General features: G+C 37.9%; 1 protein-coding gene across 1 annotated transcript; it reads right to left on the bottom strand.

Annotated features, from left to right (window-relative positions):
- Window positions 1–400: 400 nt before the first annotated feature.
- LOC135217410 (cubilin-like) lies at window positions 401–6,362 on the bottom strand. Its single transcript, XM_064253251.1, has 6 exons — window positions 6,185–6,362; window positions 3,454–4,029; window positions 3,165–3,274; window positions 1,966–2,110; window positions 1,420–1,527; window positions 401–1,268 (listed from the first exon to the last, which is right to left on the bottom strand). Exons 1-6 carry the CDS (start codon window positions 6,254–6,256, stop codon window positions 1,008–1,010), a joined length of 1,272 nt encoding a protein of 423 aa, XP_064109321.1. The 5' UTR covers window positions 6,257–6,362; the 3' UTR covers window positions 401–1,007.
- Window positions 6,363–20,660: the final 14,298 nt, after the last annotated feature.

Genomic DNA, 20,660 nt, shown 5'->3' with positions numbered 1-20,660 from the left:
TAAATATCCTTCGTTCTCATAAGATATGGATTTTTTTTATTACACTTTCACTGTCCACCTAGTCTGCATGAAAAATTCGAGCTACGAGATCAAGAAGGCTTACTCGCCTTTAAACAAGTGTTGAAATATGACACTTTATTGAGCAAAGTAAACAAAAATAATAACAAGAAAGACTCATTTACAGAAATTTCATATCAGAGATCTAAATACTGTTAATAGCTTTGACCAAACTAAGGGTGAGGAACACTGTCTATTTCTGATTTTATTTTTCAAATACCACATATTTATGTGGTCATATGTCTTCTGCTAGGTAGGAAAAACAACTGCGGTTTTTAAAAATAAACTCGAGTTTGAGAGGCAATAGAATATTCAATACAGAAAGGAAACAGAAACTAATTAATTTGAGAAAATAGGTTAGTTGTTTAATTAAATTACTAAACATTAGTATCAAAATACAACGTTAAACAATAACGTGTTCTAAATTGTGAAAAAAAAAAATTGTTCATGGAAGACAGAATGACAAACAGAAAATTGTCAGTTATGTCTGATCAGTAAATTTATCTTGGTAGATGTTGTTGCTTGTTGAATTGAAATCTGCATTCTTTGGTGACGATTTTCATGGAAAATAAGCCCTAAGATGTTGAAAATAATCTAGACACTGATTGCTTACTACCTCCGTTAAGAATGAATTGAGATTCTATTGCAAAGCTTTTGACTGACTTTGAAGAATTCTGACTATTAGGATTACAGACAGTAAGACACGTAGCTACCAAGAAATTCAGAACGAAGGTGATTAGTCTCCACACACCTGTTCAGAGAAATTACCTTGTACAGAAGAAGCTCCCTGCTTCTTAGGAGTAAATCTCCTTTTGCCCTCGATAAATGTCCTGAAAGGTAGTACTATTTATTCCTTACAATAATTCCTTGAGCTAGAACGTTTACTCTCATCCTCTCACGGTCAGGAATGAGGTTAGAAACCTCGGTACATGAACATTTGAAAGGGTTATTTACGCATCGATTACGGACCAACGAGCTCTGAACGCATCGGTCAGTGTACCGGAGTAAAAGATGACGTTCATGCGATTCCCAATGGATCTGACTGGTTGTGGGAGGGTTGAGCCGACGAAGTCCATGCTGGTCAACTCGGGATAGTACTTGTCACCCAGTCTGTCGACGATGACGACTCCATTCTCCTCGTACTCGCTGTTGACCGATGACGTGATTCTCATGTTCAGGATCTCAAGCTTGATGCGTTTTCCCTCGGGAGCCTAAAAACGGAAGCAGGTATCACGATAAAAGACATCATAGCCATCCACTTCGCTAAAAACATATTATATTTAGTAATACAATACTGATATATCGTGGATAAATCCATGTTCCCATTGAATAAGAGATGGAGAAATCATGAATAGGACTCACCCTAATCCACCATTCGCAGGACCGCTTATTTGGGACACCGGTGCCATAGTTTGGTTCTTGGGGCGCCTCCAGAGTGCCGACTGTTTGGGCCCCGTCTCTGTTGACGATCTGGAAGAATTTATTGAGGGGAATAATGAAATAATTCCTTTGGAGAATTAGGTCTTAATTACTGCTACTACTAGTACTACTGAAATTGTGCTACTATTTCATATCGCGGCTGATGCTAATGTTTGAGGTCATTATTGCGATGGCTCTACTGTCATTTTGACTAAATCAATTACGAAAATTTGTCTTTCGAACTCGACAACATAGACCTAATAAAACAGACTTGCCGAAGTTAGAATTTTCAAGATTAAGTAACATCAATCGTATTTTCTAATAATACTTCTCTTGAACAATAGTCCCCGCCCCCCACCCCACCTCCAATACCGAATTAGTCCAGCGCTAGATCGAAAATGGGCTAAGGAAATGGAACGAAGCAAACAGAAAAATAAAAAAATTAAATATGCTTGCATCATATGCAAGTGAGAGAGAGAGAGTTCTTACCAGATGGCAGTCAGTAGTCTTTCTGCTAATGGTGACATTGAACCCAGCACCAGTAGCTGTGCTGTCACTCCTGAATTCGACGTCAAAGTTGAAGGTTGGCAGATCCCCACGGACGATGGTGTTGGGCGCGGCAAATCCATCCCAGCTGTAAACGATAATAGTGTGCGTGATGGTACGATGAAGCAGTAAGAACACGACTTAAAGAAAGCACACAGATAAATTTTCTTCTGTAAACGATAACTGAACGTTAGGGTACGATGAAGCAATATAAGACCAGCTAGGGCCTAGCTACTAGGCAAAGGAACGCCACAAAATTAATTTCATATTTGCTTTGCAGTTATCTCCTTCCTTTGTCCACCGTTATTTTAGGCCAAGAGCGTTGATTACCGAAGGGTCATTGTAACTCAGGAATACATGACGCCATTACAAGTATTTAACTTGCAAAATTCTTTACATTATTTTCATAGTGAGGTGTAACTAACCTAGGAAATATGACTCTGAACAGGCAAAACCTTGGCAGAACTTTATGTTAAACTGCTCCCTTATCAATGTATTATTTCCTTTTATCCTGTCACGCTTTTATGTAAAGTTGTAACTTTTCTTTAATATGCAGATAGGAGATAATACTAAATCCTGGTTCCTATATTTTCAAAGAACGGTTCTTGAGAGGACTTAAAAAATTAAATGAATAAACATCATTTCCTAAAATTTCTCATAAAATAATATTAATTTTTAGTTATTCAAGTGTCCCATTTGTTCCTGGGAAGAATGTTGGTTTCACGTGAGAGCAGCTTTACGAAATTAATGCCTATCCTTAGAGAAGTTATTGAAAACAAAAGAAAAACGCTTTTTATATTGAACAATAAATCCTATATCCAAAGCCTGACTATCTGCAGAGGAAATATTATTCTCTCCTTGATAGTTTCATAAAAGATCCAGTTATTCAATAATCTTTATCTCTCGATCTTGATGTGCAATCGAAATCTGAACAAAATTGGTTTTCCTATGGATATAACCGTATGATTTGGCAAATTATCTGTGCAGACCTCGTAAAAGTATATACATTTTAAATCTCGCTAAGAAATTTGCTAAAAGTAAGTTTAAATATCTTATTTGCTTCGTAGTGATTTACAAACACTCTTGCTTACACACATACAGGCAAATGTACTCATGTTCAATTACTTATAAAGTTCACTTACACTTTGCCAAGCTTGGCCATGCGAATAGGCTGATTGAAGTCAATGAAGTCGCCGGACTTGATGTCATAGCCTTGATTACTGAATTCGAACGTAGCGTATCCTGGTGCTCTCTGAGAAGACATTGATCGAGATTATGAGACTCCGAAGAAATGAAATATAAATCTTGATAGAAATGTAAGATTATTACTTTGGTTTGGTGAGTTATACTAAGGCTATAGTTTCATTTAGAGTAGGCCTATGTTTCAATTGTTCACAACCTGTGACCACATAGAAGGGCGCGAATACTTACGGAGGACAGAGATAGCTTGCAGCGGGCGTTGTTTGGGTACTCCCCCCTTCCGAAGTTAGGCGAGGACCACTGGACCACGTCGTCGGTGACGAAATGAATCCTGCAAGCACTCCTGAAGGAGGAATTTCTGAAGGTGCCGAAGGGCGTGTTGAAACCGACGTCACTGAAGTCCGTGGGCGCGAAGGTAGGAGACAGGGTGGAAAACTCAAACGGGAAGGTCGTGTCCGTAGGGATAGGATCGGTCAAGCCGAACGTGCCGGTTCGAGGGTTGCTGCTGACGGTGCTGAAGGCGCCGCCGAAGGGAGGGTTGCCACCGACGGTGCTGAAGCCTCCGAAGGGCGGGGTGTTGCTAGTGGTGCTGAAGGCCCCAAAGGGAGGGGTGTTGCTACTGGCAGTGCTGAAGGTACCGAAGGGCGGGTTGCTGCTGCTGGCGGCGTTGAAGCCGCCGAAGGGCCGGTTGGTGCTGAATGTGCCGAAGGGCGGGTTGCTACTGCCGACGGTGCTGACGGAGGGGAAAGGGGGGTTGGTGCTGCTGGTGCTTAATGTACCGAAGGTAGGGTCGCTGAAGAAGTCGAGCTGAGTGTGGGATGGAATGAAATTAATGTTTGCTTTTAGAATGCTAGATATAATTATTCTATATTGTTGTTAAATTCACTTATTCTACCTCACCTGAGCTGAGACCCCAAATGAGCGTCTCTGGTCATATCTGCCTCTGGAGGATCAACCCAGACTGGCTGAGGACTTTGAATTATGAGACGAGTGTTCAATGCAAACAAAAAAATCAATCATGAATCACCAATTCAGTTAGTGGAATAATGTCTTAAAGATAACCAACAGTAGCAGAAAAAAAAAAAAGTCATAGTAGTCTTGAAAAAAAATTGGATCTTCTGTAGATAGTGACCCCTGAGGATTTCAACCCGGTATGGATCCACCTTGGCGGCGTGTTTAGTACAAGGCCTTTGGGGATGACCGTAAAAACATAATGACCCTCAGGAAATATTAGTCCTAGACAACGACCTCCAAAAACCCTTGGGGGTCACTATCTAGGAAAGATTAAAAAAAAAAGCAAATCTGCAGACAAACTACTAAATGGAAGTCACAAACTCATTCATTACAGAATGTGGAATTCCCTCCCTACCCCAATATTCCATGCATTAATGAAACTACCTATTTTTTGGGGTGTGCGAAACAACACTTGAGGGATACATGTTTTGGAGAAAAAATAAAATTTAGCAGTGTTTTGCCACTGTCGTCTACAAGAACACCGTCTGCAGGTTTAAAGAAATAACTTCCGGATCCAATCTAACAAGTGCAACAGGAGACTTTCTAAGAGTACCTCAAATGCGCCGTTTGTACTCAACGGAATTCTTCGTGTTTGATCCGTGACCGACTCCATTTAGCCATATTTCAGACGTGTTTTGGAAGCTGTGCTTCAGAAAGAAAGAAATAGAAATTTCGTTTCAAGGGATTATTTCGCATTGCCGGAAAGTACTTCTGGGATGTAGTTACATAGTACGGTATACGAGTATTTTATGTACGAAACTCTGAGGTGATTTTTACAATACCTTTATAATAAGCCTATATATATATATATATAGGCTTATTATAAAGGTATATGTGTGTGTGTGTGTTTGTGTTGCATTCGTAACTAATTGCAATTCTCGAAGCTGCTTTAGATTAAATGAAAATTTAGCCTTTTTTAAGTAACTTTTATTTGTAGACAGGTGCATTCCTCGAAATTCCGTAAAAGATACGAAGAGGCTTTATAACTGTGCACAGAAATTATTTTTTTTCCGTTAATCAGTCATCCAGCAAAAGAGGTATCTTTTCTTTTTCATTTCTCAAGTTCGCGCTTCATAAACACTTCTGAAATGAGCATCTGAATACAGACACTGCTCGAACTTATAGAATTCCATGAGGATACAGAACTAGAAATTCGTTTGTCGTCGTCACTGGCTGCTGAAATATCAAGTACTGGGACTCCGTAACCCTCGGCGCCAGAGGTAAGTGGTGTTTAGGATAATATCCAAATCTGACGGAGATCTGCAACAAGTGTTCTTGTAGACTGCAGTAAGGAAAAACTGTTAAAATGGTTTCATATACAGTATATATATATATATATATATATATATATATATATATATATATATATATATATATATATATATATATATATATAATTTGAATTGTAATAGCCACAATGCCCTCTTAACTTCTCAAATTCTTTGCTCTTTTTTGGTTACGCTTGTCACTACAAAGTCTTGTGCTCCATCTTCAAAGATTTTTTTTTTCTTTCTTTTTTTTTAAAGGAATCATGATTTTCCGGTTTCCCGCTACCAGACAATCTTTATTTCTTAAAAAAAAAAAAATCCTTGAAGATGGAGCACAAGGCTTTGTAGTGACAAGCGTATCCAAAAAAGAGCAAAGAATTGGAGAAGTTAAGAGGGCATTGTGGCTATTACAAAATTTCAAATATATAAAATAGATATATATAGATATTATATATATATAATATATATGCCGATTCCAAGCACTCCTGCGCATTCAGATTTATTCAGGATATGGAGAGCTCCCAAAAAGCATTATGATACTGCGTATAACATTGAACTCGCAAAGGAAATGAAAACCATCTTCTTGTGAGCTCAAGTGTCGAATTCAGGTATCGAACTCGAGTGTCTGCAACTTGAATAGAACAAAAACACTTAAAGATAAAAACAATAGGCCTACTAACCAACTGAGGTGCAGCCGTAGCAAAAGCAACTAAAATCGACGACACCAACCACTGAAGAAGTACCGACGCCATTTTGGCTTTCCTCTCCTCTCTCTTTCGTTTTTTATATTTCACTTGACCTCACTGACCGTGGTTACCTTTGCGCTTGTCTCCGGAGGACTGCAGCACCTGCCGCGTCCTGCAGGACCTTATATATATACGTCTGTATCGCCTTCATCTCCGTGGCTCGAATCTCGTGCCAGGTACCGGTCATAACAAGTTTCGGTTTTGCCGGGAGTGTAGGGGGAGGTTACGTGGTGCCCCTTAGGGTGGTAGGAGTAGGGGGAGGGGCAAATGGAAGGACCACCTTCCGGACGTTACGTCGCAGAGAAACTTCCGGAGACTACTAATGAGTCAGGCACTTCGAAAAACACCAGGATGGAGATTTGTAGTCATTCACTGGCTTTCTCGATATGTACTTTCTGAACATCTTGGTGTACTTTTTCTTTTTTGTTGATCACTTAATATTCCTAAGCTGCCAAAATAACTGTATTTCTTTTTTTTTTTCGTAGTACGATGAGTTTGTTAACTTGTACGTTATTCTCGTTGTTGCTCGTGGTTATGGGTTCCGTGCAAGTCAAATAACAATCGCCGTGACTCAGATTTTCGTATGATGAAAAGGTACGGTATTTGTGTTCGTAAACTTGTGTGCATTAGTACTATGCACATATAATATATATATATATTATATAAAATATATTATTATAATAAATAATATCTATATATATATATATATATATATATAGTGTACTACACAAGTTCAGGGTTCATTAGTTTGTCCAGTTATTATGAACGCTTGCTTTGATTAATAACAATGACAGTGACAACAGAAATATCGTCTAAAATTGCCAACCTTTCAGAGGATAAAAAAAGTCAGAGAAATAATGACAATTATCACGTTCACGGCTCCTGTGGACAAGAATTCAGAGGAGGAGAAGTTCTGGAAGAAAGCAAACGAAAAGAGAAATTTTAATATAGAGAAGAAACATATCGTCTCAGACTGAATAATATAAATTGAGACTAAGACAAAAAAAAGAGCATTCCCAAGGAATGCTAATTATAAATGGGGGTAGAATTTGCTCCGGACGAGACATTAAAGATGTAGATAGTGGAACCGAACATTCGAAGAATGGAAAGTCAGACAGTGAGAGTTGATGGGATTGCAAATGCAATGCTGCGATGTGGTGGAGAGATGTGTTGACATAACTACTCATTGCATGTAAAGTACGTCTTCGCCAGGGAAAGGTTCCGGTCAAAGTTACTGCAGAAGAAGAATGAATGTTTCTCTACACGAGAGGGAAGGTCACTGAGGTGATTTCGAGAATCCATGGAAAGATACATGTTCAGAATAATCTTAGCTTAGACAGAGGTAGATAAGTGTTTTTTATGGACAATGTGGTTAACAAATACTACATACGTATCTGCCTAAAAAGTTACCAGTAAATTATAAATATGTGATTCAGCCTGAAAAGCAATACACGATTAAATATTCGGCTATGATGGTGAAATTGGATCTATTCCAGCTCTAGTAAATATATCTGAATTCGACAGATATCAGTACGAATGGGCAAGAATAGGCTGATACCTTTCTTCTTGACAACTTCATTTTGATCTAGGCTTAGTCACTAGTGACAAGCATTTGCAAAATATGAAGAAATCGAGTAGTCAACGTAGCATTGTGTTCAATAAATACTTGATACGTAATCTGGTAAAAAGTGACCAGTAGATTCTAAGTGTATGTTATGTAACAGTTCAAAAGTAAATGGAATATGTTGTAAATTACTTTTATAGGTCTAGGAAGAGCTGACGATAACTGACGGAGGGGCAAATAGTATATAAATGGTGCTGATGATTATATGGTAGGGAAGATAAATCGTTGAGAGCAAATGAAGGTTTGTATGACGAGGAGAACCGTGTGCCAGAAATATAGATATAAACCGACTGGTTGTTAGGTAGCTTAACTTTCTGTTTGTATTGCTGTGGATTTACTGATACGCAAAGTCAAAAAGAAGACAGCTTATGTAAGTGCAGATGTGTGGATAAGAAAACCGGTCGTATGAAGACTGACGTTGCCAGCTGCGACATTGCTAATTGTTGAGAATAAAGAAAATCTGCAGAAACCAGGGAAAGAGTCTGAAGATGCCTAAAAGAGGATGAAGCTGAAATTTGGGCAAGATTGAGGTTATGATGGTAAGCGTTAACCAGATCTGGGAATAAATATAATGAGTAATGGTAGGCTGAGGAACAAGATAAGTCCTAGAGCATGTGAAGGAAAGAAGGATGGAAGGCAACAGGGGGTGTTGCAAAAGACTGGGAAGAGACTTGAAGTCTCGGACTTTGAATCAAAGGATGGAATGTATGAGAGGATTGTTTAAACAACGCTCCTTTATGGAAGTGAAGTGAAAATGTTGAATGCAGATTAAATGAAAAAAGGTTAGTGCATCTGTGATCAACTGTTCATCTAGTATGTGTGGCTAAAAACGAATTACAAAAAGGGGTGAGAATTTTGGAGATACAGAGGTAAGTGGTAAAAGTATTAGTGCAAATGTGAATAGACGAATCAGTGATTTTAGATGGTTTGGTCATGTGGAGAAAATGAAGATGATTGGCTTCTGAGAAGCAAGTATAATTCAAGAGTGCTCGGAGGCAGAAAGAGAGAAAGACTTAAATATGTGATAGATAGATAAGATAGATGGGTATTGGAAATATAAAGGCCTAACATCCAGGTAATGAGTGCATGATAGAATTGAAGGGCGCAGAATATGTATTGGCATTTGACGAACTGCTAATGAGAATGAGCCTTCTTCGTAGGTGTATAAAGCAGCTATTGTGGCAAGTTTATATATATATATATATATATCATATATATATATATATATATATGTGTGTGTGTGTGTGTGTGTGTGTGTGTGTGTATGTATAACTGAATCACGAAAGTTAGGAACGTGATAAATCCATAAATAAAGATAAATGGCATTTATCTTTATATATATATATATATATATATATATATATATATATATATATATATATATATCTATACATATATATAGTAGTATATTGTTTACGACTGAGTATCACTAAAATAAAGTAGTTGACGAACTAAAATATATCTATGCCTAAAACATTAAGAGTGAATAGATAATATATGCTATGGTTAAAAGAAACGCGGAAGTGTTTTGAAATTACGAAATGAATCGCCCCTGATTGCACGTGTGTGTGTGTGTGTGTGTGTGTGTGTGTGTGTGTGTGTGTACGGGCGTGTGGTGTGGAGATCCGGGAATATTTTCATTAAAAAATTCTTCCTTGTTTTCATGACTGTTCTCCGGTTTTGTCTTCAGCAGCTGACTTGCTTTACAAATCGAATTCTATTGAATTCTAGGAAATTTCTTATCCCGGATGTAATCGTGATTCTCTCTGTCGCCGTCATCCTATTACTCTTCAATAAAAGTCTTCCCAGACTATAAAACGCAGTTAATTCCGTTAATTCCACCAAATCTTCCCTTTTGTGATGTTTAATAATCACCGTTTTCCTGCTTGCGAGCGAATTGTGGAATGATCTCCCCGGTGGCGCAATTGGTTCGTGGGAACTTCGGAAGTTCAACTCTGTGTGGGTGCGTCTTCTTCTACTTTTTATTTTTTTTTTTTTTTTTTTTTTTTTTTGAGATGTTCACATGGAGCTTGTTCCACTGGTTGTTGTTTTTATCTTGGTTGAGTTGCTTTTCTTCGTCATTTGTCTTATTAGCTTTGTTTTATTTATTTTTTTTAGTATTAAAAAAAATTATTCTTTTTCCGTATCGGACTGCTTTCATTGTAATGGTGCTTGGGTTTGTAGCATTCTGTTTTTTCAACTTCTGCTACTGGTATTGCTGCTGCTGCTGCTGCTAATTATTAATAATGATAGTGTTACGATTGACTAAAAGAACAAGTGAAGAGCCCTACTTACAAAGAAGCTTCCTAGAGCAGAACACATAATTATGAAAAACAGAAATATTCCTTTTTTTTCCTCTTCTTACCAGATTATCGGAATGTTTCATTCGCGCGTTTTCGTTTCCTTAATAAAAATACTTGATTAATCATCTGCTTATCAAAATGAACCAAAATCAACGAAATTCATCTTCTCGAGGATTTTATAGTCTAGTTTGTCAGACATTTAGGCCTTTCATTTCTTTTTTAAAGAGAACGAAATGGACAAGGCGCCGTGTCCCACGAAACGAGTGGCATTTATCACAGATGAATGGAGGATAAAGAGTTTAGAGAAAGAAAATGATCATTAGTCACCTTTTATTGGTTGGGAAGAAGGAGATACCAGTTCACTCAATAAACCTGTTTCGAGGTGATTCATCGAGGATCGCTTGTCATAATGGTATGACGAATTAGGACTAAGAGATTCTTGCGTCTCGATTCCCCAGGGATTCCTGGTTTTATGACAAAGGCGCAGTCACTCTCTAGTCTCATTCTTTCCTTGAAAAGGCCAGTGGAGTGCGTTGACTCGATGCTTGTTGCAGTAAATGCGTGAACTTCGCTTCATTTATCACTTTCTAGATTCATTTTTTCCTTGAAAAGAACGCTGGATTTCATGGACTTTTTTTTTAACCTATCTCCAATCCCCCTCTTCCTTTCTTCGTCAGTCTTGTTTTTCAACCTTTCTAAGTATTACTCATGCAACCTTTCGTGTTACTTACAAGTTTATCTGTTTATTGATAAATTTGTAAGTTTATTTTTTCTTTCCTGATAACTGATATGTCCTCCCGGTATTTATTAACTTCTGTTACTTCATTCAAATGAGCACCTTGATATTCTTTGGAAGCTTGAATTTCACGTCAATGGACTCTGTGAGCTTGTTCCATATGAATAGGTTTCATCTTCTAAAGAAATAATAATAATAATAATAATAATAATAATAATAATAATAATAATAATAATAATAATAATAATAATAATAATAATAATAATGGTTAAGAAAATCACAATTGTGAAAAACAGTTTGTGTAATAAAAACCCACAATTATATAGTAAGCTGTAATGCTATTTAAGAGACAAAGTAAAGACTTCCGATCCTCATTACTGTATAATTGAGGACTTTTATCACACAGTAATAATAATGATAATAATAATAAAGTCTTTGCACATCATCTGTCTTTTCAGGTTCTCTTTATCTTGTTGTTCAACCATTCCGTCGCCCTCTTTTCTCTGTCTCAAGCGCTGAACAGCCAAAATTGGCCTAGTCACAGTGCTTGGCCTGACAGCAAAAAACTTGAGAAATCAAACCTCTGCATCACAGAATACAAATTCAGTTATTCTGTCTCAACAAATCCCAGCATCTTAACTTAAAATTAGCTGTAATACCAACTGCCAAACTAAACGCTTATAAGGGGTCTGGTCGGTGCCACTCTTGACTTGTTATCTACGCGTTACCTACTCCAAGGTGCTAGTACTAAACACCGTATGTTGAGTGTAAAATAGACGGCCGCGCGAAGATATCGTTTATCAATATAATTCATCGACCACACAATATAGAAATGGGTGTATGTCATACTTTGATCCTCGAGGGGCTAGTACTAAAGACGGCGTCCCAAGACCCAAGGAGCTTTCGCCATGTTTAAAACTAACACCTCGGAGTAGGTGACGCTTGGATAACAATCCAAAGTAGCACCCTCTGGTCTCTCCTCTGCAGACTTTCAGTGCTTGAGAAGGAAAGAGACTTTCAGTGCTTGAGAAGGAAAAGACTTTCAGTGCTTGAGAAGGAAAAGACTTTCAGTGCTTGAGAAGGAAAGAGAGGGCCCACTGCAATTGCATACTCTTGTATCTGAGTCATTTATTCAAGGCACGTCACCAGCAGCGAGCTGCCTTTGTCATGTCAGGCAGCGTCAGTGGCTAATGCTTCTTCGGATGCAGGTACACGTTTTGTTCACTGTGGCCTCTGGGACGTCCGTTATTTTGTTATTTCTCAGGACTAGCGGCGGAATGACTGCGCTTCTGATCTAGTACTTCCGTCAGAATGAGCGCTGAGGCTCTCCAGGAAGTATCATAATGAAAACGCAAATTCTTCATTTTATCAATACCCGTCATATATATAGGCCTATGTCTTACAAGTTAAGTATTCATCCAAACGAGTGCAGAGCTCTCTTTCGTCTTTCAAATGTCTATTTCCAAATACCTGTTAATAACAAAATACTCAGAAAATACCCAAATCCAACTGAAATGAGTCACATTGTCTAAGTTTTGATGCCAGTGGAAAGGAGGGCAACCGTTCTTTGTACACTGAATCTAGGTGCACTTTGATGCTCCTGACTCAGTGAAGCTGTGATGAATACTAAAGACGTGTATCTCAATAATCGTCAGTCTGGATATAATATATATATATATATATATAGATAGTATATATATATTTATATATATATATGTTGTGTGTGTGTGTGTGTGTGTTGTGTGTGTGTGTGTTTGTGTGTTAATATATATATATATATATATATATATATATATTTATATAATATGGGTGTGTGTGTGGTGTGTTGTGTGTGTGTGTTAGAATATATATATATATATATTATATATAATATATATATATATGATATATATTATATATATATATATATATATATATATATAATATATATATATATATTGTGAGCGTGTGTGGATACTGTGTGAGTGCGCATGCGCATCAGCGCTTAGGTGCTTGTGAGAGAGGGCGAAGTCATTCGTAATTCTGAACCGTCTCTGCGTTGTGCTCGTCAGCGGAATACCATAAATACTATTTACTTCTCCTTGTGGAGAATAAACGAACTAAACGTGACCGTGGCGAATTACCATGACTAAGCAAATTGCCAATGACAATGCAATCATTCATTATCATCGTAATTATCCATCATCATTATTAATATGAGACTCGCTCTACTGAAGAGTTTTATTTATTTATCTTTATATGGCACACTTGACGTTATTCGTTAGATGGTGTGCTACACATTCAGTTAACAATTGGAGGAGAATTATTTCATGCATTATCAACGGATGAGAAGGAAAGACATTGAATACAAATCATCAAAAAACCACAAATTCCTGTGCTTGACTGATTTATGGTCGTTAAAACTGGCGTTACACTTTGGAATATACTTAAGTTCAGTAAACATCTAATAAACAAAAGATCCTTCGTTGTAGTACGTCTTATTCTTCTTGGTCTTCTTCCTCAGCATGATAACAAGTCGGGGTCGCTGTTTTTTAAAGAGCCGTCTCATTGTGTTGATATCTTCCGTCCTTCTTTCGTTATCTAGCTAGATAAGCCAGGTTAGTCAGTCAGTCGTGCTCAGTATCAAATAAAACTTAACTTAAAAAAAAAAGACAGTCTTATAGAATCCCACCGTAGAGTTGCCTTATATAATTTAAACAGTTTCCCTAAACAAACAATAAGAAGACTCTTGTAACATAATCAAATACAGGTTACCGAAACAAAAACATCTTATAGAGCGATAATAAGATGGAATACTGTTTCCTTATTGACTTATTTAGATGAGGGGACAATTGCGAATTGCCATTAGCATTACAGACACAGCCAATTGGTATTCCGTTCGTACTTGACGCAGGACTTAGTTACTGGTTTTACGAAGGAATAAAACAAGAAAGCAGAACGAAGCGCAAAGTAAGTCGGTTGAGACTGGAGACGTATGCGTTGTCGTTAGAATCAGGACCCTGGTTAGGATAGGAGAAAGATACACCACACGCACATAAAAGAGAGAGATAATAACAGCAGTCGGGTAAAAGACTGATGTAAAAGGAAACCCATCGGAGACTGAAACAACAGATCGTCGTGTGTTCTTTGGAAATCACTAAATTGCTCAAGACTCACTAGACCTATAATGTAGAAACCATCATGAATAGAGACACCATACGGAATGAGAAAAGGCCACATGAATCATTGGCGGAATTGTGAGGGATTTCCCCACCTCCCTCATAACGAGAAATGCCATTTCACCTTGCGTATACCAAGTGAATACCAATCACCACCAAATTAATCATGAACCTGTGCAATTCGACGTAAACTTAATCCTAATTTCAATAGACCCACTCCGTTCATGCAGGTGGAAAATCGTGGGTGTACAAAGTGGATGGAGAACGTAGAACTGTGTTGAAATCTGTGGACCACCTATTAGTAAGCGAAGCAGGAATATTGCTGTCAGGGGGAGCCTACATCTTTGCTCGCTGGTTGAGGCGAGAATGAACCAGATTGGTATGAATTATCCTCGGATTTCATTCTCCATTTGCCTAGCCCATAGCTCTCTCTCTCTCTCTCCCTTTATGTAAATATATATACGTAGTAAATTCTACATTATGTATACTTATACTAATATACACACTCACATCTAGGCATATAGTACATAAACTACAAGCTAGATCTAAAGAAATGGCGCCTTTGACAAGCCTGGTATTTTTATCCAGTCCAGTGAATACAATTATACAGTGAATACATAATACGTAAATCAGCCGGTCTCTCCATTCAAGGACGGTGGCTAAGCCTAATGAAGCATTGAATCCTTCTGGGTAGCCACTAAGTAGCAAGGTCATGCAAGGGTTCTGAATCAAAGTAGATTCAAACCCTGCTATCAGTCGTTATGTTGTGGAGATTTCGTTGTTTACCAATGCTTGTCATGTTAGCGAATTTTGGAGGCTGAAAATATTGATTAATTATTTTTTTTATTATTTATTCCTTGTTAGTTCTGAGTATTTAGTTTTTATACTTTCTGAGCGTTAATATTTTTCTTAACATGCAAGGTTGTTTACCTTTCAGGCTTCTTTCCTAAGAATGCGAGTTTACAGTCATAATAATAGTAATAATATTAATGGTAATCTTATTGTATAACATTATTCAGCAATCAATTGTCTGGACAAAAGAATTCAAAATGATAACCGTCATTCTCTATATGTGGAAACAGTTCTTAATGTTTTTTCTTCCTTTATGACAAAGAATTTTTTCTGTCATCACATGTGGTCACCAGTCGACTTTAAGTTTGTTCCTTGCTGTCCTGTACTGTAGAGTTTTCAAGCACTTGGTCTAGACCTAGTCTTGTTTTGCTTCTTATAAATGGCATCATGGATTTTAAGCAGGCATGTGACGTCTGATTCCGCTATGGCTTTCTTCATCATCATCTTCTTGTTTTGATTGTATTAGTGATTCAGAGCAGTATTTTTTTTTTTTTGACGACAAACAACTGTACTGTTATGTGCTGCTGTTTGGATTTTCTATGCGTGCGGTGATATTCATCACTAAAAATTCTTCAGCTGTTTGTTTGTTTGGCATTGATATTCATTTATTTTGCTGTACCTCCGTTCATAGTCTCTTTCTTCCATCTTACTTTCCACCCTCACATCACAATTGGTTCAGTGCACCTGCGAAGCTTTCCATCTGTTGCACCTTTGAACTTTTTTAGTCTCAGTTGTTATTATTTTCATTGTGTTGTTCATTCGATAGAAGTAGTAACCTCCACGGTGATTAGGACCACTTACCATACATAAATGGTCTGCCTCAAACTACTGCTTGATTATTGATAGGGTTCATTTAGTCAATCAAGATGGTGGTCACAGGACTTTGATTTCATTAGTACTGCATTCCGTTACGAAAGGAAGCATCTGGAGGCATTTTTGGTAGTGCTGCACCTGTTTGTGGGCATCACTCTGACCTGGTGGGTACGTACCCTTTTCTATCTGGAGCTTTCACTTCTCTCTCTCTCTCTCTCTCTCTCTCTCTCTCTCTATACATACACACACACTTATGTGTGTGTATATATATATATATATATATATATATATATATATATATATATATATATATATATACATATAAAATTCGATCAAATAATCTAAACAATTCATACAGAGTTCCCTTTATCCTAAAAGAGCAGAAAGAAGTTTAAAACTAGCTCAGGACTAACAAGCAAAGTGAAAGCCACGTATGAATGACATATTATCTGAAAGCCCTGTCTGAAACCCACATCTGAAAGCCAAGTTTGAAAGCTACGTTTTAATGCCACATCTGAAAGCCATGTCTGGAAACCACGTCTGAATGCAAAATCAGAAAGCTAGATCTGTGTGCCACATCTGAAAGCCATGTTTGAAAGGCATGTCTGAAAGCCACTCCTGAATGCCACGTCTGGAGGGGAAATCTGAAGGCCACGTCTGAAAGCCTTGTCTGAAAGACACATATGAAAACCTTGTCTGAATGCCAAGTCAGAAAGCCACATCTGAAAGCCATGTTTAAATGCCACGTCTACAAGTTATGTCTGAAAGCCTCGTGTGAAAGCCACATCTGAATTTGAAGTGTAAAAGCAACTTTAAAAAGTTAAGTCTGAAAGCCACGTCTGAATGCAAAGTCTGAAAGCCACAACTGAAAACCGTGTTAGAAAGTCATGTCTGAAAGCCATGTCAGAATGCCTCGTTTGAAAGTATGTTTGAAAGCCACATCTAAAAGCCATTTTTGAAATCCATGTTTGAAACCTATGTCTGGAAGCCATGCTTGAAAGCCACATCTGAAAGCCATGTCTGAAAGCTGCATCTGGAAGCCATGCTTGAAAGCCACATATCTGAAAGCCATGTATGAATGCCAAATCTGAAAGCAACATCTGAAAGCCATGTTTAAATGCCACGTCTGAAAGCTGTGTCTGAAACCATGTTTGAATACCACATGTTTAAATGCCACATTTGAAAGCCACATCAGAAAACCATATATGAAAGCCACATCTGAAAGCCATATATGAAAGCTATGTTTGATAGCCATTTTTTGAAAGCCACACATCTGAAAGCCATGTTTGAATGCCACATCTGAAAGCCATGTGTGAAAGCCATGTCTGAAAGCCACATATGAAAGCCAAGTCTGAAAGCCATGTTTAAATGTCACATGCTGACAGCTACATCGAAAAGCCATGTCGAAAGCATTTTTTAAAAGCCATGTGAAAGCCATGTGAAAGCTGAAACACATATGAAAAGCCATGTCTGAAAGCCAGTTTAAATCTTAAAGCATTCTGAAAGCCAGTCTTAAAGCCACATGAAAGCATAAAGTTTGAAAGCCATGTCTTAAAGCCACATCTGAAAGTCATGTTTGAAAGCCACATCTGAAAGCCACATATGGAAGCATGTTTGAAAGCCACATCTGAAAGCTATGTCTGAAAGCCACATACAGAAGCCATGTTTGAAAGCCAAACATATGTAAACCACGTCTGAAAGCCATGTTTGAATACCACGTCTGAAAACCACATCTGAAAGCCATATTTGAATGCCACATCTGAAACCCATGTTTGAATGTACAGGTCTGAAAGCCGCATGTGAAAGCAATGTCTGAAAGCTGCATCTGAAAGCCATGTTTCAATGCCATGTCTGAAAGCCACATCTGAAAACAATGTTTGAATGCCTTGTCTGAAAGCAATGTCTGAAAGCCATGTCTGAAAGCCACATCTTAAAGTCATGTCTGAAGACCATGTTTCAAAGCCACATCTGAAAGCCATGTCTGAAAGCCACGTCCGAAAGCCATGTTTGATCACCACGTCTGAAAACCATGTTTGAAAACCACATCTGAAAGGAATGTTTCAATGCCACGTCTGAAGTCTGAACACGTAGTCTTAAATCCACGTCTGAATGCCATGTCGGGAAGGCATGTCTAAAAGCCACATCTGAGGGTAGAAATTTCCCAAATAGCCGTTTGCACTGGAACCTATGAAGTCATTCAGTGCTGAAAGACCAAAAGAGAGCAAAGAGGTTGGAAAGGTGTAGCAGGAGGAAAAGAGGATTTGAACGGAGGTACAGTAAAAAAAATGAAAAAGGTTGCCACTAAGGCGCTGTCACACTAGCGAAATTTCCGTTGACTTTTGAATTTGACGCAGACTTTTCATGTTTTGACGACGACTTTCTGGTGTCGTCGTCACGAATTTTGAAAATGGTACCGATCGAATTCAACCCATCGCTACCGTCGACTTTATTGTTTGTTTATATCTCGGAGAGCGCGCATTTCAAGTCATCAGATGCAGGATGAAGTTCTTGATACAGTGGACAAGACTGCCAGAACAGTTTTTGGTCGAAGATTATGGGGGAGAGACGATGCTTATGGGACCGTAAGCATGATAGTTTTATGAAAAAGGGTCTTAAATGAAAAAATTACCAAGAGATCACCATGCGACTCAGGGAAAACTTTCCTGAACTTGCTGATCTTTATACAGATAAGCATGCTATATCGTGAATATCAGATTGTTATATAGCCTAGGTCTGCTCTAATTTTTTTGTTTGTTTGCATTAGCAAATAATATAAATAAAAATCTTTAAAATTTTGGCAGTGTTTCTCTAGCTCAATTTGTAATACAGTCTGACTGTGGTTGTGTAAACAAGGTTACGAATAGCCTATCTAGGTTAGGCCTAGCTTATTTTTTTAAATAAAACTTTTGACGTCTTTTTAACCAGGACCGAACCCAAAGACTTTTTTCTTTTTTAATTCTATGCAGCATCATTAAACACATGCAAGCACAACCCACTGCTTGCTTTGTGTTACAAAGCATAGTTGTTTTATCATTCCGGGAAGACACAGCTCAGATGGTTTGTTTACGTTTTGACGACGACAACCACGGTATGAAGAAGAACGTGTGTGACAACCAGAGTACGGAATGACGTCGACTTCTTTGGAAAGTCTACGACAAACTCAGAAAAAGTCGACGGAAATTTCGCTAGTGTGACAGCGCCTTTAAGGGCCGGAGGGACGCTGTAAAAAAACGTTAAGCATTGCCTACAATGCACTGCATGAGGTGTACTGGCCTTTTCATTCCTCTTACTATATCTCTGTTCAAATTCTCTTTCGTCCATGTTACTTTGCACCCTCTCCTAACAAGTGTTTCTCAATATAGAGAAGTCATAAAGGTGGCTTCGAATGTGCAAAGGATGTTCGTCGTGATAACTATTCACAGGACATTCTCGAGTGGTTGGGGTGCGTATCCTTACACGGTTCCTTAGCTTATACTTGGTCAGTACTGAATGACGATGCCAGTAGTGATGGTGGCCATATTGGTAGATGAAGCTGATTCACAATAAATATTGAATGGAACCGATAATTATGAAGTTGACCATGATAGCAATGATGATTATGATGAATACAGCTTTTCCCCAGTATATAATGAATAATGTTAATAATGGTGGCACAAATAGATAGGAATCTAGCAACATTTATAATTATTCTCTGTGGGTCTCAGAAAGCAGGCGTTTTGAGCAACAGAAAAATGTAGTGACAAGATTCGCTTTCTGCTTCGAAAGTTGCGATGAGCGTCATCTATTGTCACGTGACCGTTTGCCGATTATAATTAATTGACTTTCACTCTTAGTCCCAACGCGAGTACATTGAATTGGAGATCATCTGAAAGAAAGTGTTCACCTTATAGCTTACTATTGAGAGGCCAATAACCACTTTCTCTTTTCACCAGTACTTCAGCAGCTGTGAATGATTGATTGATTTGTCAAATTCAAGCTTTCATGCCAAGCTACTGGCCACTTTCAACCATTGAGAATTTGAGATGGTGAAAAAAAGGGAGTTAATGAGGTCGGACAGTAAAGATGACTAAAGGAAACAGGCACGGAGGTAAAGTAAAAGGCTAAAAAAAATCTTGTGCAGTTTTTATTTTCATTTTCGTTCATTCATCAACGCACCGAATGACCTAATTGGTCCCAGTGCCTGGGCCTCTGGCCTAGAGCTGATAGTCAGCTCAGTGGTCTGGTTAAACTATTTTGATAATAAATGATAATAATAATAATAATAATAATAATAATAATAATAAAAGTGGGTGCAGCTAGGGGCCGAAGGGACTCTGCACAACCCCTTCAGTTATGTCTACAGTGCACCACGTGAGATGCACTGACCCCCTACGGAAAATATTTCAGTAGGAATTGGGCCAAACCAGATGTGTATTAACTTATCGGTTAATACAATCTAAATATTACCTTAAATCTCTTCAGAAAGTTTTCTACTATGCGTTTCAGAGGGAAGATTGTCTTGAAAATATCAGTGTTTTCGTCCATATGGGAAAAATTCTTGACCAGCAAATATTCTTTCTATGAAGAACTTGAACTAAAGCCCTGACAGGCAAAGAAGTATATAATATTTTGAATCCTTAATCCTGATTTTGGCACTGAATGTCATCTTGCGTATAGACTGTATCATACTGAGTCTAGAATGGTAGCTTAAAGCTCATGGACCACTAGCCCCACTCCCCCCAAAAAAACTATCGTGGACCATTTCTTTTTTGAGATAAATAAAGCATAGACAATAAATATTTTGTATTTAAATATACTTCTTATGCGAGAATTACACCCTGTCATTGTAAGTTTTTACAAGAATAATGAAAAATTTTCTTACTGCATTTCGGTAAATTTGAAAATTTATGTACCATTTTCCAGTTTTTTGCCAAATATAGTGACC

The sequence above is a fragment of the Macrobrachium nipponense genome, chromosome 7 (assembly GCF_015104395.2).
Source record: "Macrobrachium nipponense isolate FS-2020 chromosome 7, ASM1510439v2, whole genome shotgun sequence".
Classification (NCBI taxonomy): Eukaryota; Metazoa; Arthropoda; class Malacostraca; order Decapoda; family Palaemonidae; genus Macrobrachium; species Macrobrachium nipponense.
This window is presented reverse-complemented; position numbering and strand designations above follow the sequence as displayed.